The sequence below is a fragment of the Haliotis rufescens genome, unplaced genomic scaffold, assembly GCF_023055435.1.
Source record: "Haliotis rufescens isolate VD_foot unplaced genomic scaffold, xgHalRufe1.0.p SCAF_1, whole genome shotgun sequence".
Classification (NCBI taxonomy): domain Eukaryota; kingdom Metazoa; phylum Mollusca; class Gastropoda; order Lepetellida; family Haliotidae; genus Haliotis; species Haliotis rufescens.
In genome coordinates, this window is record NW_025963779.1 from 83,268,281 (window position 1) to 83,294,032 (window position 25,752).

The 25,752-nt window shown below is 40.7% G+C and overlaps 2 protein-coding genes across 9 annotated transcripts in view; one reads left to right on the plus strand and one right to left on the minus strand.

Moving 5' to 3' along the window:
• The window catches only part of LOC124136915 (15-hydroxyprostaglandin dehydrogenase [NAD(+)]-like), a 28,700-nt gene extending 21,293 nt beyond the window's left edge, over nt 1-7,407 (plus strand). For all 7 annotated transcript variants that reach the window (XM_046502974.2, XM_046502978.2, XM_046502977.2 and 4 more), the window contains exons 6-8: nt 1,690-1,766; nt 2,203-2,351; nt 6,402-7,407. In XM_046502974.2, coding sequence (XP_046358930.2) covers nt 1,690-1,766; nt 2,203-2,351; nt 6,402-6,540 — 365 coding nt within the window. In that variant the 3' untranslated portion in view covers nt 6,541-7,407. The remainder of the gene's footprint in view (nt 1-1,689; nt 1,767-2,202; nt 2,352-6,401) is intronic.
• Nucleotides 7,408-17,015: 9,608 nt separating this feature from the next.
• LOC124136917 (C2 calcium-dependent domain-containing protein 4C-like) overlaps nt 17,016-25,752 on the minus strand; it is a 49,845-nt gene continuing 41,108 nt past the window's right edge. For both annotated transcript variants that reach the window (XM_046502981.2, XM_046502982.2), the window contains exons 3-4: nt 25,394-25,508; nt 17,016-18,236 (exon numbers count right to left, since the gene is read on the minus strand). In XM_046502981.2, the coding sequence (XP_046358937.1) occupies nt 17,902-18,236; nt 25,394-25,508 (450 nt within the window). In that variant the 3' untranslated portion in view covers nt 17,016-17,901. The remainder of the gene's footprint in view (nt 18,237-25,393; nt 25,509-25,752) is intronic.

The following is a 25,752-nucleotide window of genomic DNA, read 5'->3' on the forward strand; positions in this document are numbered from 1 at the left end:
CATTCACGTTGTTTTGTTGTTTTTGCAAAAAACGGTAGAACAACAGGGCCGATGATCTCGTCGCGGTAGCGCTGTCCATTGAGATTTCCCTCTACCACTATCAAACGGGTCCTCTGTCTTGCTGTAATCCCATCCCATACCATAACGAACCCCTCTTCTTCCATGACACAGTGATTGACGTAACGTTCACCTCGACGTCGGTACACTCGAATCCGTACATCGCTGTGGCTGAGGTGAAAACGAGACTCGTAAGTGAATAGAACTTGTCCCCACTGCATGGACGTCCAGCGTAGACGCTGTCAGCACCACTGTAGACGTGCTTGACGATGGTTTCCTATCAAAATTGGACGTCTAGAGGGTCTTCTGGCGACAATCCCTGCACATCTGAGGCGACGACGTACGGTTTGTGAAGATATTCGTCGATGGCCAGGGATGCTTCTTGCAGTCACTGTTGCTGGCTGGAATCGATTTCGTAGGTGTGTTGTTCGAATCCAGTTGTCTTGTCGATTATTGGTGACGCGTGGCCTGCCACTCCGAGGATGGTCGCTGACTGCATTCGTCTGTTGCCAACGTTGCCATAAACACCAAATGGTGTTTCTGTGGACGTTAAATTGTCTTGCAACATCACTTTGACTCGATCCTGCTTCAAGAATACCAATGGCTCGCAGACGCTCATTTTCGGACAGACGTGACATTTCGTAATGTTGAATAATTGCGTAATTTTGTTGTTTTTCTGAGTGGTTGTTGTCAGCACTATGCTAAACAATGCATATAGAATCCCGTTAACGCACATGTTTTTATACCCATTCTTGGGTAGTGAAATGCATGGGGCTTGCATAAAAGTCAACTTTTGCATGGAATACATGCTCTACTGTAGCAGCTGCGTTTTTGTGACTTGATTCCATACATGTACTACAGTATTGAAAACCAAACTTGACTTGTTTGAAAAATGCACTAAAATATTGGTGTCACAAGAACTTTTGTTGTTGAGTATATAATAATATTTCAACAATGTAGCTATTACTTGGAAGTGTCCACTTTATACTTCTCGCTCCTAGAAAACCATAACAACTGTTTCAGGAAGTCATTGTGTGAAGACAAATTATGAGTTTTGTTTTCATGATTTGTTTTAAAAATAAATAAATTTATATTACCTTTGTGTTTAAACTCAAATGTGTCATGTTCTCCGTCCTGACTCTGAAGGTACCACTGCAAATAACACTTTGTTCCACCTCCGGGATGACATGCGCTTTATGACGGTATAGGAACTTGCATCAATAGGTAGGCGTGCTACAAAATGTCTTCGCGCCGCGTTGCTCCTCTGGATCAAAGGTATCTGGTTAATGTTATTACTACACAAATCAGTCCCCTCGACTTGTCCACCCGACTTTGAGTACTGTATCCCATCTCCTCTATTTACCATTATATACACTCGCATGTATAACAGCTATAGTAAGTACATAATAAAAATAGTATAGGAAACCTGACATTGCATACAACAGGTTTTTTATGGCTTAACATCTCTGAAAGTGAACGCACGAGCCTTTCGTTTATCTTTACTATTATTTAACCATTGACATTTGACATATGACTGACGATAATATTCTGTAAAACAGAGCACATGTGACCGACTTCAGTGTAGTAAATATATGACGTCAACGCCAGAGAACCACAGCATTACTGTTTCAGGACTTGCTCCTGGATTTTGGGTACCCGTGTATGCTGGCACCAAGAGCGCCGTTGTGAACTTCACATGCAGCTGGGCGGTGAGTTGTGCAGTTGACGCTGCCCCCTTTCACCTTTCACTTGAAATACTTATAAACAAAAAGTGTCCATGTTTTATCAGCCCCAACCACCCTCACAAAAATCCCAGGACTCACAGAATATTATGGTGGGACCTTTAATGTACTCCATATGCTGGTAGACGCGTTTCATTTATCAATGCAGAGTCATTTCTATACCTCCAATATAAGTCAAAACAAGAGAAGACATCATCATTGTGGTCGGCGAAACTTCACTGAAAATAACAGCAGACATTTGGGTCATACATGTGTATCCACTTGGGAAGTGCGTTCATTTGTCACGCCAAGGATCCACGTTCAACTCCCAACATAACTATGTGTGAAGCTCCTGCATGGTTCCACCATGATGTTGCTGGAGGATAAATAGACTTCACTCACTCCTCATCCCCTTTGGTTGCAGGCTAATCCCGATATAACAAATGCAGGTGTTCGCCTGGCAACTGTGTGCCCCTCCGGAACATCTACAGCTATGATAAATGAGGCTAGGGAGGATCAGATGTATCACAAGGAAAGCTTCGTACAGGTTCTGAAGAAACATGGTTTATGCGAGTAAGTCATCGGGCCATTCATATTGTTTTGTATTGTTATACTGTTCATATTGTTAAGTTTATAATTTTCTTTACCTCAAGAGTTAAAAGAATGTTACAGTTTTGTGTTATAAATTTGATGCAAAGTTATTTGCTTATAAGTGTAGTTTCTAAATCTGTGTTGTGTTAGGAAGATAAAACAACAATAGGGTGACTTTAATTTTTCATTTAGTCTTCATATAAAGATGTGGCTATATTTGATATATTGGAAACGGGAAGTTCATCTATTCTTTCAAGAGCGGGGTAACAAGAATGCACGTGGAAGGGTGGATTGCTTTTAAAATAATATATACTAGGAACAATATTCCATGACACTGATGGAATAATATCGGCAAACAGGTCGGGTTAAGATTTGGGTGGGCAGAGGAAGACCTAGAAAGATTACTCCCAAGCAGGATCGATATGTACACATCATTGCGTTGAGGAACAGATTCATCTCTTCACCAGAGCTGAGGACTTCTAGGAATCCGTCCTAGGAATCCGACTTTCGACGATAACGATACGGAACAGGTTGAAGGTCTAAAATGAAGACAAACTTTTAGAAGAATGCGTCTGACTTTTCACACGCAGGCGCCGCTGACAACAGAGAGCACAACAATTGTAAGGTCGCCAACAGCGACATTGGAGATATTCCTGGTTTCTGATGATCAAGGTCCAGGTTATGCATTACATATGGTAAACAGCGTGTTTGGAGACGGCGTGGGGAGAGGTACTACCCAGGAGCACTCTAAGAGCACGATAGGTACGGTGGTTGCAGCATCATGGTCTGAGCTGGCATAATACACAACAGGATAGATCTTATGATCTTGCAAGGGAACATGGCAGGTCAAAGTTATGTGTCCAAATTGTATGCCCAGTAGTCGCCCCATTTGCAAATCTCGTAGGTCAAACTTTGAGTTCCAGGATGACGACGCACGTCATCGAAGAGTTCGAATTGAAGTCGACTGTCTGAGGCAACAAGGTGTCACAACATTGCCCTGACCAGCCAATTCTCAAGACATGTCAACGAACGAACTCCTTTGGGATGTTCTGGGCCGAAGGGTTCGAACCTGACCTCAGCATTCCCAGAATTTCTAACAGCTGGGACAGACCTTACAACAAGAAGAAAGTATGCCACTTGAGACAATCCGGCGTTTGATATCCAATATGCCCCGAGGATGTGCGCCTGCATCGATGCTCACGGGTCATGGACCAGATATTGACTTTACTGTGAAGATTGAAATCCAAAGCGTGATTTAGATTTCTTTACATTTCCTTCCGTCAGATTACCTCCCGAAAATAACTACAGGGATACTGTTATCCTAATCGGCTCACCCGTCATGCCATGATAAGCTGACTCTTTAAAATGTTTACCTTTCTCACATATCCACATACTGTCCAGAAGATAATGTTTAGAACATGCAATTCAATCAATGCACCAATCCATCAAAAATCAATCATTCAATCAAATATGATCTGTTATGAGGCCTGAGTAAGACTGTCACCATGAAATTTGGAGACTAGTACACGTGACCAGTGAACAGTGTTGTCTTATGCTGTAGCTCTTGACGTGTGAGCTGAACAGTATTACAGTCATATTACGGATTGGGAGATGTGGGAGAAAAGCCCGAAGTAATGCAGGTCTTAGACGTTTAGTACTGCGATGAAACCCACGAACATGGGCATGGTGCTAACAGATCTAGAAACATAATCGGGACGAACCGGGATTCGAACCCACGATCATAGTTTTCTGGCCTGTCCAAGAGATGCAACTCTGCAAAGCGAAGTCGCCTTAGACGACTGGACCATCCGTTTACTTCTTGTGGTGAGAAGCTGATTATCCCTTGTCAATGAAGGCATAGCGCCGTAAGGGTACGCCATTATACCGTTCTCTTTACTATAATGAATCGCCCGCCTCAATGGTCTAGTGGTAGATCGTACGCCCGGAGAGCGGAAGGCCCAGGGTTCAATCCCCGGCCGCGTCATACCTGGTACTTGTTGTTACCCTGTCTGGCGCTCGGCATTAAGGGGCTAACACAAGGACTAGTCAGCTCGGAGTCAGTATACTGTGTCCGAGTGGGGTATTCATGTTAAACCGCGGCATGGTATCTCAGTGAGCTAGCACTATAAATCGGCATCAGTCTGGACAAGTACAAGCAGCCACAGTACCACCAACACGTGCATGCACGTCGCTTAGAAGTGCAATAATCTTGGACGCGACGTTAAACCCCATTTCACCTCACCCTATAATGAATCCATGTGGCCACGTCGCCTAAGGAGTTGCAATTCGCTCATCCTCGTCCCATACCCGTGTCAGAAACTTATGATGGAGTTCCGGTTCGCCCAAGTTTTTGTTTCTTGGTTTGTCAGCACCATACCCGTGCTCGTGGGTGTCACCAAAGTGGTAAATACATTGTCGAATCGAGCTTTCCTCCGACATCAAGCTTACACGTCATGTGCAATACTGTCCAAACAACCAAGCTCATTCACTTACTCTTTGGCATACATTGAACAACACGTTACTAAACTTGACATCCATTTATTGACAATTACATGAAGATTAAAATGACAATGGATATTGACATGTGTACAAATACATGTTTTAGAAAGGCCCGAGCAACGCGTAAAAAAATCAAAATCTACTAAACAACAAACGTTCCTGTGACATTGAATAAGATTTAATGCAAAGTTATGTTTTTTACCAAATCTGAAACAATTTCGGTTTGCAACAGATAGAAGACTCCTGTAAGTGTTCAAATGGTTTAATATGCCACACTGACTTCAGAAAATGCGTGATTTCATAAAAAAAACCAAAAAAACATGAACATGCCAAAATGTCAATTTACAAATCAATAGCGTGTGTCAACCTCTGGTTTACGATGCAAGCAACACATCTTCGTCTCATGGAATGGACCAGGCGTCGCACAAAGTCCTGTGGGATATCTGCTGGAGCATGTTTTCGAAGCGAGCCGGCCAGGGGATGACATTCACGTTGTTTTGTTGAAGGGAATTCTGAACGAGTCGAGCAATATGAGGCCGGGCGTTGTCATGAAAGGTAATGCCTGGGCCATGACGACGCAAAAACGGTAGAACAACAGGGCCGATGATCTCGTCGCGGTAGCGCTGTCCATCGAGATTCCCCTCTACCACTATCAAACGGGTCCTCTGTCTTGCTGTAATCCCACCCCATACCATAACGCTGCCGCCCCCGACACAATGATTGACGTAACGTTCACCTCGACGTCGGTACACTCGAATCCGTACATCGCTGTGGCTGAGGTGAAAACGAGACTCGTCAGTGAATAGAACTTGTCCCCACTGCATGGCTGTCGGCACCACTGTAGACGTGCTTGACGGTGGTTTCCTGTCAAAATGGGACGTCTAGAGGGTCTTCTGGCGACAATCCCTGCACATCTGAGGCGACGACGTACGGTTTGTGAAGATATTCGTCGAAGGCCAGGGATGCTTCTTGCAGTCACTGTTGCTGGCTGGAATTGATTTCGTCGGTGTGTTGTTCGAATCCAGTTGTCTTGTCGATTATTGGTGACGCGTGGCCTGCCACTCCGAGGATGGTCGCTGACTGCATTCGTCTGTTGCCAACGTTGCCATAAACACCAAATGGTGTTTCTGTGGACGTTAAATTATCTTGCAACATCACTTTGATTCGATCCTGCTTCAAGAATACCAGACGCTCATTTTCGGACAGACGCGGCTTTTCGTAATGTTGAATAATTGCGTAATTTTGGAGTTTTCTGAGTGGTTGTTGTCAACACTATGCTAAACAATGCATATGGAATCCCGTTAACGCACATGTTTTTATACCCATTCTTGGGAAGTAAAATGAATGGGGCTTGCATAAAAGTCAACTTTTGCATGGAATGCATGCTTTTCTGTTGCAGTTGCGTTTTTATGACTTGATTCCATACATGTACTACAATATTGAAAACCAAACTTGACTTGTTTGAAAACTACACTGAAATATTGGTGTCACAGGAACTTTTGTTGTTGAGTATATTTCATTTCTCATTTTCAGCATGGAACATGTCACAGGCGCTTTTATGAAGGCTATCGAGGAAGACTCCAGCAACGGTGTGATATTCATGGTAACAGCATCAGGAGGAATTCAGGCCGTTAAAACATCATTTAACGTTATCATCGTGGATAGCCAGTGAACACGAACATATGTGAATCGCCATGATGAAAGACAAATGCGTCCTCGGATTTGTGATGATTAGAGAAGAGTGAACCCTGAAAAAACTGAAAAATTCAAGATCCCACATGAACGATTTTGTTCCTCGTCTTTCGTTCACGTTTATATAACAACTTATCATTACATACACGTCCTGTGTGTTAAAACTATGTTTATAATAACACCTTGACTAATGCACTTGACAGATAACAAATAGCGCCGCGCTGAGGATCGAACTCACGTAGCCAATTTGTTAGGCAACACCTCACCATGGACCAAGGGCGCTATCACAAATTTAGTGTTCGGTTTTTTTAAAGAAAAGAACCCATTTTGTCTGCGAAACTCGAAACGTCATGTAAAATACCCATTGTCCTCACATTTCTTTGGATTATTTCGTTGAATACCTAACCCATACACTAACTCAGAACTTACGCTGAGGATCGTAACGGGGTGTTTAACTGGCACATGTTCCCTACCCTAAGTATCGTGAAGGAGTTCCTAACCCTAATGATCGTAACCGGGGGCTTCATCGAAAATGGGCTTCATCGAAAAGGGGATCCAAGGGCTTGGGATAGAGTGGGCGGTAGCCTACAAAAACCCTTACACAACTAACCCTAAATATCGAAGTGGCACGTTTGGTCTGTGAGAGCCACAGCTGCGCCCGGTAAACTGCAATGTTGCCGTAATATCAGTTATGTTTACCTTCATGATAGTTATCACAGTTGCAGTAATATATTTTGTTTGTATGTTTGTTGTTTAACGCCGCGCACAGTAATATCCCAGCTATATAAGGGCGGTCTGTAAATAATCGAGTTTGGACAAGACAATCCAATTATTGATATCATGAACATCGATCCACGCAATTAGGATACGATGACATGCATCAACCAAGTCAGCGAGCCTGTCCACCCACTCCCGTTAGTCGCCTCTCACGACAAGCATAGTTTTTTTACGGCAAGTATGGGTTGCTGAAGACCTATTCCGGATCTTCACGGGTCGTAATATATTTTAATAAAATCAGCACATCACATCTACAATGATCCTTCCTTAAAACAATTGATATCGACACAGTGGATTCAGTTTAAACAAAAAATAGTACTGTACAACTTGACATTTCATTAGAGGAAAAAACAAATACTACGTGGCAAGATATATAATCATTCACATGTATTTAACACTTCTTTATAAAAGTGTAAATTGTACAAAATAGTTGTTTAATGATATTGTCCTCTCCATCTGTATCCAGTTTGAATAAAGACAAAAGTTTATTTTGATTGCAATTATGATTTATCTTTTTCCGCTTTGTTCAATCCAAAAATAAGAATCTCAGAAATTACCTATCCAATATTGTTAAACCACAAATGCAATAAATTTGAACCATACATACTTGATGCCGTAACTATTTACAGTCAGAAATGTATCACATTTTGTGACATTTTAATTTCTCCATAGAAGAAGAAAATTGTCAGTTAATGTACGTATATACAACCCGAGTACAATGACACCTTGTTCATATGGACAATCACCAGTCAATTCGTCAAATGTCAGCAGGATCCTAGCTGTGAGTAATGACCCGTTAATTGTGTAGACGTAGAACTAGTGTCTGGAAATGCAGACTAACGACAATATTTCACTCTACATGAACCAGGCCGATGCATTGTGTGTTTTCCTGTGTCTTCTAGATGAAGACATCACCAGATTCCATCAAGTAGTGCCATTTCCCAACACTCCGTCCTTGACTTAAGAGCGCTTCTTGCCAGTGCAACCTCTCACTATCCTCTGTACTGTCATACCCGAGACGCACCTGCCCTAACATTTTATCATGGAATAAGAGTTCAACTTTGAATACAGAGACAGTGACACAAGTCGTCGTCAGATCGTCTAAATCGACCGATGGCAAATCAAATGTGAATGATTCATTAAACACGGGATAAGACGAGTTGTTTTGGTCTCGTGTTCGTTTTTGGATGACATCTCCAAATCGTTGTGACACATCCACTGTCACATAGGTATCTGAAAAATAGGGAAAGAGAACGGTTAAATGTTTATCGCATTTCAAGGCTGAAACCTCAAGTTAGTGTGAGTTAAAATGAGTTTAATCCATATAGCAACGAAACCACTGCCACAACACCTACATGACTAATGCTATTATATTAGAATAATGATATAACATAGCACTTACCACATGATTTGCCGGTAGAAGTAAGTCCCGTCACCCTCCCTATGTTCACTAGGAGTTCCTTGTGTCTGGTGTTTATATTCAGACTCAAACCGATGTGGCCGATATCTTCCTAACGAACAAAATAAAAATACATGAATTTTTCATATTTTCATTATTCAAATCACAAGTGTAATGTATACAGAAAGAATCACATTTACAATACATATCATAGTATAATTGTTAAGGTTGAATTACATATTATTACTGACGTGAAGTAATGTTGGTTGGTTGGTTGGTTGGTTGGTTTGTTGTTTAACGCCGTACTCAACAATATTCCACCTGTATGACGGCGGTCTGTAAATGATCGAGTCTGGACCAGACAATCCAGTGATTAAGTCATGTTAATACAGGTGAGCCAGAGACTTAAATGTAATAAGGTGTATTCAGATACTTACCTTCCTGTTCGTCTTTTTTTCAATGTTCCTCCATACTCGTGTCTCTGCAAGTATATCATACTTGCATAGGGCAACGCAGATTTCCCCAATGAATTCCTTTGGCTTATATGGTATGTTATTGTATATATTCAATTGAAGAGTCATTGCCTGAACATCCCTTAACTTGATGTTGGAGAAGAAAAACTCTTCGTTATAATATGGATCTTTCGTATGCTTTTGTTCCTTTGAAAACTCTTTTTGGAGTTTGCATGGCACCAAACAAAGCTGAACATATACATTCATATTGTAATCCGATGTTTTGTAACCACCAATATTTACACCTCTCAGTAGTACTACTTTTAACTGTTTTTTGTCGCGCAAGTATGTAAAATCAAACTTGAGTTCCCCAAGTTCTGCACGTAGTTTTGGGCTAATGCTTGAGGTAGAGATCGGCGTTGTGGAGCCGCTAGGGACTCGGCAAGGATTGGAACTAGACCCCCCGTTTAATGAACGTGTTTTGCGGGAAGTATCCAAATGAGTCCAAACATCTCTAGTGTCCTTTACTGAGTTGTACTTTCTGTGAACTTTGGATTTCACGGACTGTTTGGCAATGCTTTCCCCATCACTGCTGGAGATTGAATGCGATTTCTTGCTAATATCGCTCTTATCAGATTCCTCCGTATGTAGATGTGTCATGGATTCTATGCTAGGCAGTGAGGATCTCCGACGATATTGGTTCGGTGAACGTATGCTACAATATCGTCTCGGAAGCGGATCTTCTTCCATAAATTCAAATGATACCATCCGATGATGAATGGCGTCTTGCCTCGGAGGTGACATCGGTGGTTTTCTGTTGATCTTTTTCCTGTAAAAAGATCCTACCTGCTCTTGATCAAGCTGTCCAAAATAGACAGATGGAATATCTTCTATTGAAGGAAAGGAAGGAGATTGTGGATTTATGTTCAATGGAAAGTTTTCCAAATCAGTATCGTTGCCATCACAATCCTCATGTGTGCTTGATTGATTACATTCACGTGTCTTCCATGACTTCATACATGCTTTGAACTGGTTCTGCTTTAGGAGTTCCAGTTTAGATATGCCAGCAACTGCTTTCGTCTTCTTAGTTTCATGGCTATGAAATGCAAGGCCTGCGTTTAACACCAGCTCTTCCTCTACACAAAGATGTCTTTCCTCAGAATGTTGTGAAAGGGATACCAAATCTGGTATGACGAATGTAGGGACTGTTTCCGGTGTCAGGTATGGACCGTCACTTTGTTGATCTTCCTTGGTGAAGACTTGTCGAACATCTTTTCGAATCCCAAGTAATTTGACTTGACACCACCTCCTGAATTCTCGGAGTGAATCCATGTTGAAATCCTTAAACAATTAAGATGCAAATGAAATTGAAATGTGGTTCTTCAGTTCAGTTATGAGAATGGAAACGTTTTATGTATCCGTGCGTGTAACTGATTCATATATTATATACTGTACTTACAATTTGAACAGCTGGATCTTGATCATATGTGGAATTCATAAAGGACTTTGCATAAAGTAAAATGTTGAGATGCTATGGAATGACTCACCTGTGAAAACGGTCTGTGTCTTGTTCTACGACCCGGCCACTCAATGATACGTGTGATATATTCTTTCTCTTTTTTATAAGAGAAAATAGCTACGTCACACCACACCTCTGTATGGGTCGTCTCCTGTCGTTGTGTTGTGAAAAACATGTTTCACTGCTTCTTCACAGTATGTCACGGTCTTTAAAAACATTTTGACAAATACAATGGGAAACGATCTAGAAACACAGGGTAATATGACACATTATTATCCAGGTCTGTAGCACCTCGGAATGAACCACCTAAGGAAGTTTATGTGCCCGTTTTATACCATATACCATATCGTGCTGTCTGTAACTTCCTTGGCCAACATCTGCCTATTCTAGTGTTTTAAAATGCCTTGAAATTTATTGTTACATTAGACTGTCATATATTTATTTGATTGTTTGTTTGTTGTTTAACGGCACACTCAGCACTGTTTCTGCTACATGATGATGCTTTGTAAATAATCGAGTCTGGACCAGACAATCCAGTGATTGACATCAATTGGGATACTATGACATGCATCAACCGAGTCGGCGAGCCTGATCACACGATCCCGTTAGTCGCCTCTTGCGACAATCATCATCGCCCTTTAGGGCGGGCATGGGGTTGCTGAAGGCATATTCCAACCCGGATCTTCTCGGATTAGAAACTGACATGCAGAAATATTACCCCCCCCCCCCCCCCCCCCCCCGATGCACAGCCAGTTACAGCAGTATGAGACACAGTATTACTGACAGCCTTCCGAGTTTGTGACGGTGGCTAATCGACTCGATGTCAGATTACCTACACACTGAGATGTTTAGTTACATTAGAAGGTTTTCACCGGTAGATGAGGTCATCCAGAAGCTTCAACTGGCTGCGTAACGGGTGACGCACACTTATGATAGTATATTTAATACGACACTATGCAGACGTACACCGAGAGATATATTTCCCTGCGAGTAAAGTGATTCAGTGAGTTGAGTTTTATATATAGTAGTCATGTGGAGAATGGAACCTTGAGCGACGCTTTAAATAACCACACAAACGTTCACATGTCTTATCTGTTGAATCGATTCAATACTGCATGAAGCGTGTATAAAATAGTTCAAATTCGTCAAGGCGCATCACTGCGAAGGGATGTCATCAGTGTTTTTCGGCAACAAATCGGCTTTCTTGTTTCCGTGAATATAGCTGCACCAGAGGGCATTGTGAACTGTAACCAGTTATTAATAATATCAAATCGAAATCAAGTATTGTCGTAAAATGGTGGACCAGTACCCGCGGGACGTGCGTTCGAATTCCAGATTATGGTCCTTGGTTTGTCAGTACTTTACCTACATTGTAGGCTTGTGGTATGCGTATACGACCTGCGTCAATATATAATATACCATCGATGTGAACGACGGAAGGGCAAAACATGTGACTGGCAATATCTTGGTTAAGTCCAAGTTATATATGTATATACTTATATATTTATATTTACTGACGTGTTCATGTACTTTACGTGTATGGAGGATGAATAAAAGCTGTTTAATTAATTGCCATTTCGTGCCTTGGAATTGTAAGTTCACAATTCTGCAGACGCAGAGCTGGAAATGAAAAGAGTAATTTCCAACTGATACAATTCTATAGGTAAGCTGAGAATGTCAATACCAGGTAGTTATTGCGGAACATTCAAACAGCGACACTTTGTTTGGAAAGAACACTACTCGCATGATGTGTGGTATGGGTTGCTATACTTGTTAGAAAGTCTCAGAACACAGTGTCAGACGTATTTTTAAGGATAGATGGGACTAGATGATTACTGTAAAATGCACTTTCCCTTATCCAACCACGTCAACTCGAAGGGAATAAAAATACATGGCGAGTTACCTGGTGTTCGAAACGTTTGTCCTATTTAAAGATCATAGTTCCGACATGGATGCTGATGGCATGTTAAGCTTATGGACGTTTAATTGTTATATGTCAGTATTCTCTGTGAGTAGTACTCTCAAAATTTGACGCGTTCATCCCTTTTGTTAAAATTAAATTTGATACAAGGCGTAGAACGCCCATCATCTCACCTATACAATCCTTCACCATCTCACACTCACCTTTTCAATCGAAATAAAAACTGAATGAATTACACCGTATGGTTTAAACATTCACCATCCAGCATATCATCCAGAGTTGTATCTACACCCAGTCATATCTGTCGTTTTTAATGGAAAAATAACCTGGAAACAGCTTGAGTAAGTTCATAGTACATATCCCTTTCGCCAACATGAACATTTGAAAAAGCTCAGAAGTATTAGTTGAAACAGACACGATTGCATAAGGAATAAGAACTACGAGTACAACGCAACCGTTTTGGTGATATGCCCTACAAATATTGTCATTATGATAAAAGCAAAATTGGTGGAATAATTCAGACAAAGCTCATAAACTATATACGCGGTGTGTCTGAAAGATTTTGAGTCTAAATGGACTACTTTGATGGACATGCTTGCCGTAAAAGGCGACTATGCTTGTCGTAAAAGGCGACTAACGGGATGGGGTGGTCAGGCTCGCTGACTTGGTTGATGCATGTCATCGGTCCCAATTGCGTGGATCGATGTTCACGATATTAATCACTGGATTGTCAGGTCCAGACTCGATTATTTACAGACCGCCGTCATATAGCTGGAATATTGCTGAGTTCGGCGTTAAACAAGAATCCAACCAACCAACCAACTTTGATGGAGATGGTTCCTTATTATTTTTTAACATAAGGCCCTCAGAGGTCCACACACCTCTGCCAACGAGGCTGGATCCCAATGACATAGAAGGACTCCTTTTGGAGGAGTTAGAAGGAATCATTTTGGAGCAGTTAAAAGGCCTCCACATAATTTACATAAGGCTTGCCAGACAGTTATTTCTTCAAGTTTTGGAAGAGGTGGAAATCAATGATATCAAGATCACAACCACGGACTGCAGCCATTGCGACATCAGACTTGTTCATGGGTACATTCTCCTGATGGAAAAACACCCCTTTAGTTTTCCACGAAACGTTTAGACTTCAAGTTGATATTCTCATGGTGTTTCCCTTCCCCCCCAGACAACAGAAGCCACCACCTTGTCAGCTAATGGAACAGACTTTGCCTTCTTCATCGGAGTTATGTTACAGGTTTCCATTGCTCTGACTGTTGTTTATGTCTCTGGCTGATAGCTGTGAACCCAAGTCACATCCATGGGTTACATGATTACTCAGCAAATCAGCTGGGTCTGCTTCAAAATGACGTAAATTCACACGAGAGGAGAGTGACCCGAAGTTCCGAAACCTTAGTCGAGCCAAGTTCATTCCTCCGAATGTTCTCACCTCTCGCATGAGAGATGTCTATTTCATTGGCTGTAACGTGTGATGAATAGACGAACATCCATTATCATATCATGTGACATTTATATCATCATCGTTTTCCAAAGTGGTGGCAGACAAAGGTCTTGCAAAACTTAGATCATCTTCCATCTCTTATCTCTTGAACTCTGCTGCCTTCTTCTTAGAAATGGAAGGACCGTCATCCCTTAATGATGGCATAGAAGACTGTTAGAGTCTACCCTTTCAGTTGGAGCTACTTGACGACATGAGCGCAGAAGCCAGTTTTGTCCATTAACATCAACAGAAAATACCCAGTCACTGTTCAAATGCAGCCTAGACGCAGTAGAGTTTTGTACTTAATACATGCGAACTGATAAGGCTGACTTACAAATCCTTCGCATTTATGCTTTTCTACCATATCTCGTCCTTAAATTACATCTTTAGCAATCCATTTAGCACTCTACTGTGCTTGAAATCGGGACCAGCGATACTACTTAATCTAGTGTGAGGTCTGTTTTCTGTAGCTGGAAAGCAGGGTGCCGATATCAGACCAACGTGGTCATAATGGTTTGTAGATTTGATCATAAGATAACATTGTCTGTACGAAATATTGTGCTGACGGACACAAGAAATGCCAAATGGGAACCTTTGTCTGGTAATCTGAGTGGAGCTACCAATAATTATACCTGTAATAAATTCATTAACTGAGGTTCAAGTGAATGACAACAAATACACAGGTTATACCAGGAAACATGGATGACAACAAGGGTGTAGCAATCGCATTATCCACACAATCCAAAATCCGAAAATGCTTTCACTTCAGGGATGCATTTTATTATTATTAAATTCTAACCATCAGGGGTATTATTATCCCTCGCCACGATGTGGAAGGGGGATATTAGGAATGGGTGCCGTCCGTCCGGTCTTCCGTCCGGCCGTCCTTCCGTCCGTCGGTCACATTTCGTTTCCGGAGCAGATCTTGAAAACCGTACCATATTTCTTCACCAAACTTGGCGCATAGATAGATCTAGTGGTGAACTGGTGCCTTTTGATAGTTTGGGATTTAAAAAAAAAGAAATATCGAGTTTCCATGGCAACGACTTTGATTTAGACTGAAAATGGCGGTAGTCCTCGTTTCCGGAGCAGATCTTGAAAATCGTACTATATTTCTTCATCAAACTTGGCACATTGATAGGTCTAGTGGTGAACTGGTGCCTTTTTATAGTTTGGGATTTAAAAAAATAAATATTTTTCGAGTTTCCATGGCAACGACTTTGATTTAGACTGAAAATGGTGGTAGTCCTCGTTTCCGGAGCAGATCTTGAAAACCGTACCATTTTCCTTCACCATATTTTGCACATTGATAGGTCTAGTGGTGAACTGGTGCCTTTTGATAGTTTGGGATATTTAAAAAAGATATTTTTCGAGTTTCCATGGCAACGACTTTGATTTTGACTGAAAATGGTGGTAGTCCTCGTTTCCGGAGCAGATCTTGAAAACAGACCATTTTCTTCACCATATTTTGCACATTGATAGGTCTAGTGGTGAACTGGTGCATTTTGATAGTTTGGGATTTTTTTAAAAAGTTATTTTTCGAGTTTCCATGGCAACGACTTTGACTTACACTGAAAATGGCGGTAGTCCTCGTTTACGGAGCAGTTCCGAAAAACGTACTATATTTCTTTACCAAACTTGGCACATAATGTCATCTCCCAGTATTGAATATATTTCATTTCTTGTTGTTAAGTTCTGCACTGCTTGAGCGTATGTTCCTCCAAGAGTGTCATGGACACGGTTGTTGCATTCACTGACTAACTTCATACAGAAACACAACTCATTACAAATACAACAGTGTAACTGATCTTAAACCTACTCAACTGTATAAACAATATATATTCTTGTCAACCATACTCTGTACTTCACTTGCTTGATAATGGTGTTAGAACCTACACCAAAACCATCGCTCCTAATTGTAATAAAGAAGTTGTTCGTCCATATGTCTCATCCTGACTCATTACAAATTCAGTAACATATTCTATCATAAACTGCAGATGGAAAAACAACACCAGTAATAACATTTTTTTAGTGCTGCAATTAGGCAATTTACAAAAAGGCCCAGTGAACATAGTTTACAGGAGCTAATGTATTGCACACACCCGACATGTCATATTGGCGGGGGATGTGAGTATTTCATGCTTGTTTAAACAAGAACATCCGTGAAGCTTCGGCTTCCACCGTTCTTTTTGTCCGTTTGTTTAGGCTGAACATGCGCCCTTTTTTGAAATCTTTATTCATAACGGGTAACCAATCAGTGCTTAAAAATTCGTAAGCCGAGAAGAAGTCGGAGATTAGTGCCCCTTTAAAGAAATGCCTGTAAAAGATAGTGAATTGATGAGTAAAATCCTGTGGTGCCTACAACGGTGACGATTGGTCATTGGGGACACACAGACGGGTCGACTTAGCCACCACAATTTGTCTTGCAAAGTTTGTCTTTAGTTGCTAGAGGTCCTATAGGCCTTTGAGTTCGAAGCCCAGATTCTCCCTGATGATGATCTAGGTCTGTCAGCATCATACCCGTGCACATCGGTTTCACCAAAGTGGTTAAAAACCTGGACTAGAATTGGTTCCAAGCAACATACATGTATACTCGTCGTAAGAGGCAACATAATAGGTAGGCAATAAACCACCCACTCTCATCGATTGCATTTCGACAACATTTTGATTGTGAAGCGTCACTAAATGGTCGGTAGTGGCGAGAAATATAAGTACCAAACATTTCCATAATGATAAGAAATAATAGTCCATTGTACGATTCCAAGAGGTATCTAGAATGCGACCTCGTCGCAACAAAGGGAGCGATAGCATTTCTTTTTACGGTTAGATGCATTTAAACTGGTTACATGAATAATTAAATTATCAATGCATGAAGGAAAGGCATGTTGGTGTGTCATTTGTGTTTAATATCAGTGTACATCCATGGACATATTTGCATGATGAATAAAAGAATAACGATTAAGAGGATGAAAGAATGAATATATACATTGATTAAATAAAAAAGACATTGTCTGAAGAGACGTGTAATCAAGGGTTTACTTGAATTTACTTGATTATTTTTTAATTCAACAATATTACCACTGCAACTTCATGATCAAACCATCGGGTCACACCAATACTTTCTGCATTGGTCGAATAGTAAGCGGAACAGAATCCTTACACGAATTTATTTACCGACATGATTTCATCTGCAAAAAATCCAAACAAATTCAAAATTTATAGAAAACAGCTGTTCGATTGAGCCGGGGTTATCTTGGGCTACATGTATGTCACGTGACGTTCATTGACTAGGAAAAAGCTTCGAAGCGGGGTATAATGAATTCATTCTTCCGCTCAGTAATTCAAGTGCAACGTGTTTTCTTCGTGGCGGGGTATAAGGGAGTTATTCTCCCCATGAGAAATTTATTTCCCTCCCAGGCGGGATACATAGTATTTTATCAAGATCTCGTGAACAAATAAGGTCTCATTATTATGCCTTGGAAGTATGATAATAAATGTCCGTGTCCAGTGGCAAACGCATAAGTCACTTTTATATAAGGGCACGATTATATTACATAGCAAGCACTGTGAATTGTGTGCCATAGCAAGTATGACATCCTGCAGTTGAGTGATGATCCCAGTGATGATACAGAAGCATATGGCAGTTCAAGATAGTGCTTGTAGCCGTCATAAGATAGAAAACTGAATGTACTGTTAACAATATCTATTGTAGAAAAATAGGAGAAAGCGGTATCATAAACCTTTGATAAACGATTCATCGTCATTTGGTTTAACATTAATAGTATTCCTCCGCAGATTCCATGATGTAATGCCAACGACTCACATCACAACCCATGTTCTGTGTAATCTCTCGCCAATGGAGAATCTCACTATCTTCTGTTGCATCACACCCGAATCGCACTTGGCCTATTACAGTGTCGCTTCGAATACGGTCATGGTCCAAGACTGTGAGACAGACCGACATACAACGTAATATATCGGGCCTGATGCTGCATATGTCGAAAGTCAGCGCTTCCTTGAACACCGGATGTGACGCCTTGCGCCGAATGCGGGTCTGCTGTCGTGTTGGTTCTTCACCCGGCTGACTAAATTCAACTCGCACATAGGGATCTGAAAAATTGAAAGGTTTTTTGAGTCTGCAGTACATGGTTTCAGAAAGTGTTGTTCGGCATTCACTGTCTTAATACAAACTGCGTCAATACAAAATGTGTCGCACATCAACAGTATACATCAAATATCAATATATCTTAAGGAACATATGTCACTTTATCTCCAGTAGTTCACCTCATCGTCATGTCACTAACAGTGTGTACAATTGAGTGAGTATGGTTTTAGGCCGTTTTTATAATATTCAAGCAGTATCTCGGCGGGGGACACTAGAAATGGGCTTCACACATTGTGCCCATGTGGGAATCTTGACTAGCGAACGCTTTCACCACTGGGCTACCCCGCCGCTCAAGAGTTTAGGAGAACAGCAATGGGTTGAGTGAGCATGTTTAACGGCTCTTTAAACAGACTTTCAGTTATATTTTTACATACCAGTTTCCTGAGGGAGGAAAGTCCGAAGTGATGCATGTTGTAGACGTTTACCACTTTGTGAAACCCACGAGCACGGATATGTTACAGATACACCAAGGATCATTATCAAGAAGAAACTCGAGTGAATGGGTTAAATTTTAAGTCACGGCGGCAATATTTCAGCCATAATGTCACTTCACTGTGATTCTTTCATCACACGGGATACAAAACGGAGGATCCTCACCCTTTAATAAATATTCATGGGTATATCAGCCGCGGCTAATACGGCATCGTCGCATAATGACCTCATCAAATCTGCACCGAAAATCCAAATAGGTGTATCCAATTTTTGGTTCATGTAATTTGTCTACTTGGTGTCTCACTTCTTTTGCATTTGATCACGGATGTAAGATCGATTTACAGGTTTAAGATCATTGCATGGTAAAAGAAATGCTGTCACAGATTTGCTGAGTGCTGAGTTTGCTGCAGCATCGGCCATTGTGTTACATGTTATGTCCACATGACTCGGAAACCAACAAAAGACGAAGTCGTATTGGCCAGTTGAAAGATCATTGTATAGTTCTAAAATATTTAAAATATTTTGATAAATCGACGAATCATTATTCAGTGCTTGAAGACAAGAAAGAGAATCAGAAAAAATGATAAAGTGTTTACATGAAAACTGTCGTTGAATATATACCATGACTGTAAGGATAGCATTTGCCTGAGCAGTAGAAGTAGAGCTATTGTCTTGTGACATATAATTTTGATTTAATTCTTTATCCAAGGACAGTGTCACTTGCTACTTTGTCTCCGTCCTTGGACCCATCAGTAAAGATTGATCGACGAATATCAAATATATTTCTTAATTGAACATATTCCTGTTCATACGCTAGTTAGTTTGTGTCAGATTTTATAAACCGTGTCAAGAAAATGTCTATTAGTAGCCTCACCAACTGCCATGGGAGGAGGAGTCAAAAACCGATAAGGTGATTTAATATTCAGATCTAGATTGGCAGCACTAAGATGGGATTTGTTCCCGAACGAGGAACGAGCTTTGGTTTCTTCTGAAACAGTTGTTCATAGAAGGGATTAAAGACGGAGCCAGAAGCAGGATTGGAGGGATTTGATGGTAATTTAGAAATATTTTGAAGAGACAATTAAGTCCGGCGTTGTTTTAAGGACGGTTCATCAGCCTCCGCATAGAGAACGTCAATAGGAGATGTTCGAAAGGCAACAAGACATAGATGATCGATTGAATCTACTTTTTGAAAATTACTCCTGCTAACTCCAGCATACACAATTCAGCCATAGTCTAACTTAGACTGGATAAGTGATCTATATAAGTGGTGGAGGGTTGTCTGATCCCCTCGCAATTTGTGACGACTTCCGGCAAATCTAGGGCCTTCGGGCATTTAGTCTACAGATACATGATAGGTGGTAAAAACGTCAAATAATTGTCGAAAATTAATCCCCGAAACTTGACTTCTTTTACTATCTTTATTGGAGGGCCGTCTGAAAATAGTTCGGTGTCTTTATGGGGTTCATATTTCGACACAAATGTATACAATTTGACTTGGTCTGTGAAAATTTAAAGCCATTGAGACACAACTGTAATTTTCGTTGGTATGCATATTTTTACCTCGACGTGAAACTGTGATTCGAACCCACGATCATAAGACCATGGCACGCCCAATCAATGTACATGTCACTCGGCTATTAAGGGGGCTGGGACACTCCTGCCTCGACAAGGTAAGTACAGAAGAGCCTACAATAAGTGAGATGCTTATGGTTCACTACATCTGTGTCCTAAGTTTACATATAGACGTGTCGCGCATGGAACACTAAAGTATTTGTCCGGTGAGCGACAGAGACCCCGTGTTTCAGAATTGTGAGCAATTACAAATGTCAAAAGTAAACTGCCCTCGGTGACCTGCGCCTTGAGCTATTTGCCTCGTTAGATGCCCTATTAACGCGACAACTGTCTGGATCATTATCCTGAGGACGAAGCGAAGGCAAGGTACTTTCTTCCGTCCATGCCTTTCATTAGTTTGGACAGGCATGGCCTTAATCATCGCGACGTAGTCATGAAATAATTTACTGGATCTGCCTCAGGTGACCTTATGTACTTACGCATGTTTAAATTATACATGGTTCAACAATGACGTCCTATGATCGATTCAATCTGCGAATGGACATCCAACTATTGATGCAGCATTATGTATAATTCACAGAAAATACTAGAAAATAACATTACGCCTCAGAATTTGCAAAATATGATTTTAAATTATGTGTTTATTACTGGATAAATAATGTCCATATCGTGAATGAAAGAATATTTCATCTCTAACACCCAACCCTGCCGTGCTAATTATTCATTTCAAACCTGTTTGATATTGCACATTAAAGAGGCGTGCGGTGGTTACACGCAATGTATCGATGAAGCCATTCCGGTTAGTTGTCAGAACCCACTAGAGCCTTCTACGTTGTAACCAGCTTTGGACTTCTGTTACACCCAAAGTGGTTAACTTACAACTAATGTTCGCATCTCTTTGGGCTAACGTGGCTAAACTTGACAAGATTTGATCTAAAGTTCACTTAAATTGATAGCGTCACTGCCAATAACGGTGCTATTCTGCCCTAGCATTACTACAGGGTATTGCCCAAAGACATAATCAACCTTCAAATTTCACAGATTCTTAGTAGGTTTATCCTTGCTCAAAGGAGTACGGAGAGGTATTCCCAATCTCTACACTCACAGATGACAGTTAATAATGTAAAATCTCACAATTAAGGCAATGTAGGATGAAATCGTAGCTTCAGGGCAGACCGTGTTTCAGGTCGTATCTGCTGTAAACAAACCAAATAATTCGTCATGGATAATTGTTTGGTGGTACTGGAGGCAGTGTTATCAATAATTGTGCCTCTGGTGCCCAGCACCAGGATGGATACAGCCTCACCAAGGTTAGAAAGACTCACTTCCATAGGATTTGAACGTTACAAACGTCCATCTAACCTGAACAAGATATACACAACGTGGGAAGAATCTCTTTATCTCCATATCTCTGTGGCATCGATTTTTATTTGCTGATGGTCTTACTCGACAGGCTGACAAACGGACAGATCAAACCGTGGACAAATGTGATTCGTGCATGATAGCAAGCGAGGTATTATCTGTGTTTTTCAGATTTATAAATGATCCCGTTCTCAAATTAATGAGAAACCCACATATGTAACAAAGGTAGAGGATAGAGGATAGTTCATAGAAAATGAATTATTTGAGATTTGGAAAAGAAGCCTTTGTCAAAAAAAGCTTTAACACATTATATTATTTCATCTTAATTTGTTTACCTCCGTCGTCAGCAAAACGTCCTATTAATAATTGAGTTTCTGACCCGACAAACCAATGATTGATTTTATGAGCAAGGTTCGTGTGGAGTATTGAATAGTAAGCATAAAAAATATCGTTCGTTGCCTTGTTATCTCGTTGCACTAGAATCCCCATATGACTTATCCACATGGAGGTACATGGGGGTAAACAATTGCAGGTACATTTCTGGTTCGGGAATATCATTTATAGAATAGCAGTAAGATCACATTTGGGCGATTGAACACGATTTCTTGGAACGAACGTGTCAGCGACATTTGCAAGCATTGTAACACGCATACCGAATTGTTTACCTCAAGGCAAAATAAATTAAGTGATCTCTTGATTCTTGGCCTCTAAATTCCTTTCGGCAGATTGCGTGCCTTGGTTAGAACTGTAATATTGTGACATTTTGCCAGAAGGGAGGCTCTTGTTTTTAAGCCAGGAATGGATTTCTCGCTATTCAAAGCTGTCCTTTCAGATTCTCCGAGAGCGCTAGTTAGCAGCGTGAGGTATTATTTGTCCAGTAATTGTACATCAGAAAAATGTCAAATGCAAACACCATGAAAATAATCATTATCTGTACTGTGTCCCAAAAAGATTTTTGTCACATATTAACAAGAAATTTTGGTATGACATGGTTATATACTGTGAATAGAGGTCTGCTTGATATAATTCTTTGATAGATTTATTGTCAACAAAGTGAGAGCTAAGCCCAAGCCGGGAACGATGAGGGATGAGATCTGTTCGTGTGTGCACATCTACTGTTCCGGACGAGCATATGACCATGACGAGATTATTCCAGACCGAGTGCTCAATTTCGCGATCATCGAATGGTAGGTTATTATACTACAAAGGTATTCATGATGTAAATCACTGGATTGTCTGTCTCCAGACTCGATTATTTACAGACCGCCGTCAAAAAGCTGGAATATTGCTGAGTGCGGCTAAAAAACAACAACCCAAACCAAAATACTCCAAAGTTTGGATCTGACACACATACATCAAACATATATAACGCCTATGAATGTACATTCCTTTGTCTCGAGAAGCAGCTGTGGTATCAGTATGAACCATGGAAATCCAATATGATTCCTTCATTTTAAAATGACCTGGTTCGAGGTTTAATTTCCCTTGGCTGTAAGTGGCACCAGCGTTCATCAAATTCAGCAGGGTCTCCCCGGGCAACAATACAGACGTGATCCATCAGTAATATGTCGCCTCAATTGCTCTCGACAATTTGCAAGGCCGTACTTAGATGTCCCTTGAACTCACAAATGTCTGTTCAGGGACTAGACCGACTTATGAAAACAGGAAACGATTTCAAACCAACGCGTAACTTCCTTACTAACAGCATGAACCTCCGCTCTTTATAACCTGTTTCATTCGAATTCATCAACCACCTACTCTGAATATTAAGGAATATCAATACCAGTTCCAGGATGTGTGACCTTCCAATGGAAGCCCAACTGATGATTGATTTGATGTCAAATACATAAATGATCGGAGAAGAGGAAGGTGTGAAAGCAATATATGAGTATACAAAATACCGTAAATATGTGTATCAAACAAGATAGCAACATATAATCTAGTACTCCAGAGATTGGCATTAGTAACGAGAAGGCCCTTCGCAAACAATGTGCAAAGTATGGTTTCTTTAGGGCATCAAGCTGTGCTTGCACTCGCAGGTCTTATGGGGGTCAATACAAACATTGTAACACACCACGTCAAAACACACCAGTTACTGCACTCATACATACATTGTTAAAAAGGCCACCACAAGATGAAATAAATAATTTATGTTACCAAAATAATATGTCGCCAGTAACTCTAAGTGTGCCACTACCTAAAATAATTAAGATGCATTAAGTAGCTGCATTACTTGAGTAATCTCTAGTACAATCTACAGCGCATCCTCGTTGTTCATCAGTCGCGTGTCTCACATGATCACGCCATTTTAGTATCTGGCGTCAGTCGTTATATTTGTTGGTTAATTTCTCAAAAGTAGTTGAAATAAAGCGCCGACAGCTTCATATCCGGGGATTGCTGACAGAGGATTGGGCGGATAATCGAGATTTGTTATTCTCTAGCGTTGACATTCTGTAAGAAAATCTTCAAGAAAATAGTGAAAAAAATATAAATTGGCCTCAGGTTTTACCCCAAAAGCACATTATTTATATGAAATGCTGGATGTCTTAAATAAATATTATGTGTTCGAATACGGCTCGTCCTTTCAGAGAATAAACATGTTTATTACCTACGGTTGCAAACATATCAGGGTTCATAAAAACCGTATGTGCCCTAGGGTCATTTCACGTCACGAGAAAACAGTGTATTGTTTCCGTCATCTGGACGGCATTGTTGGCGTCATTCGAATCTTAATGTTACACAAGATTGGAATGACGTCACACTAGTAACGACGTCATAGCTGATGATTGTTGACGTCATTCGACAAATTGTCGTTCCGCTACTGTTTCGACTTGCTGTCCTTATCGGTAAACACTAAAACTCCTCTCTGTATATAGACATCTTCTACGGTAACAAAAGAACATGATATGAGTGTTCATGTCATACTATGTGTACGACATTTGTGCCTAAATTCCGGTATTTCCCGAAGCGAGGGAAATGCCGGAATTGAGACACTCGTGTCGTAAACATAGTATGACATGAACACTCATATGATATCCTCTATATCTCTTGAACTGGTTACCAAAAATGTATCCTGTTTTTAAGTGACATCTCAAAGATGACCCTGATTTGTACGCTGACAGTAGCTAGCCTTGTGGGAGTTTACATGTCACGCAATTTAACCAGGGTTCGATCGATTGCCACAATGGTACTATTGTGATAAATACGGTAAGATTACTTTGGTTTTGCAGACAGTGAAGTAAAATCCTGAACATACCCTCACTCTTTACCATAAAGTCAGCTGGAACAACCCATACGGTGTTTTTTCACCTCTATTTTGGCTTTTGCACCCGATGATTGACGTTGGCGTTTTGTGTTTATAGATGGATTTGAATACATTGGCTGTGAAGACAGTCCCGCGATTCAGTCTGTATCAAATAGGTCAAATATTAATGTCCATAATGTTGACTGGGAAACAAATGCATGTTCTAGTCAACCTGAAGTATACTTAATCATGCACCAACGTTTACAGTCAGACAAATCTGACTTACAAAGGTCACTCCCATCAGATTTAGGTTATTATTGCTACGATATTAAATCAAACCTAAGGTAGGTATCACTGCAAACAAATGCCGGTGAGTTTCGAAAGCCAACGACAGCTCAGTATGTGAAGGGGCCAAGGTCACACGATGGTGCCAAAGCACAAGAGTACATGCATGTCAACAAACCCGTAGGGTGTTTTTCTCTTATTTACCTGGAGGTCCTGTGATTTGGTGATGAGGGAGTCGTGTTGCTTGACCAATTGTCACCTTCAGCTGCTTTTGTTGGTCATCGATTTGCAAGGACACTTGAAGATGACCGAGATCCTCCTAGGAATTGAGACGAGAAATCAACAAAGTTTCTCAGCTATTTCATCTGTTTCATCTTTATACATCTTAAGAATGATATGTGTTAACAAAAAATGCGTCTCATATAGAACAGCTTATCATGGCCATTTACAACTCAATTCTACCCATTCAAACAATTTTCCAGAATTTAAAAATTGCCTTCCAGGAATAACATATAATTTCAATGATCAATGGTTTTTCAGTCCTTACTAAGATCATGTACATG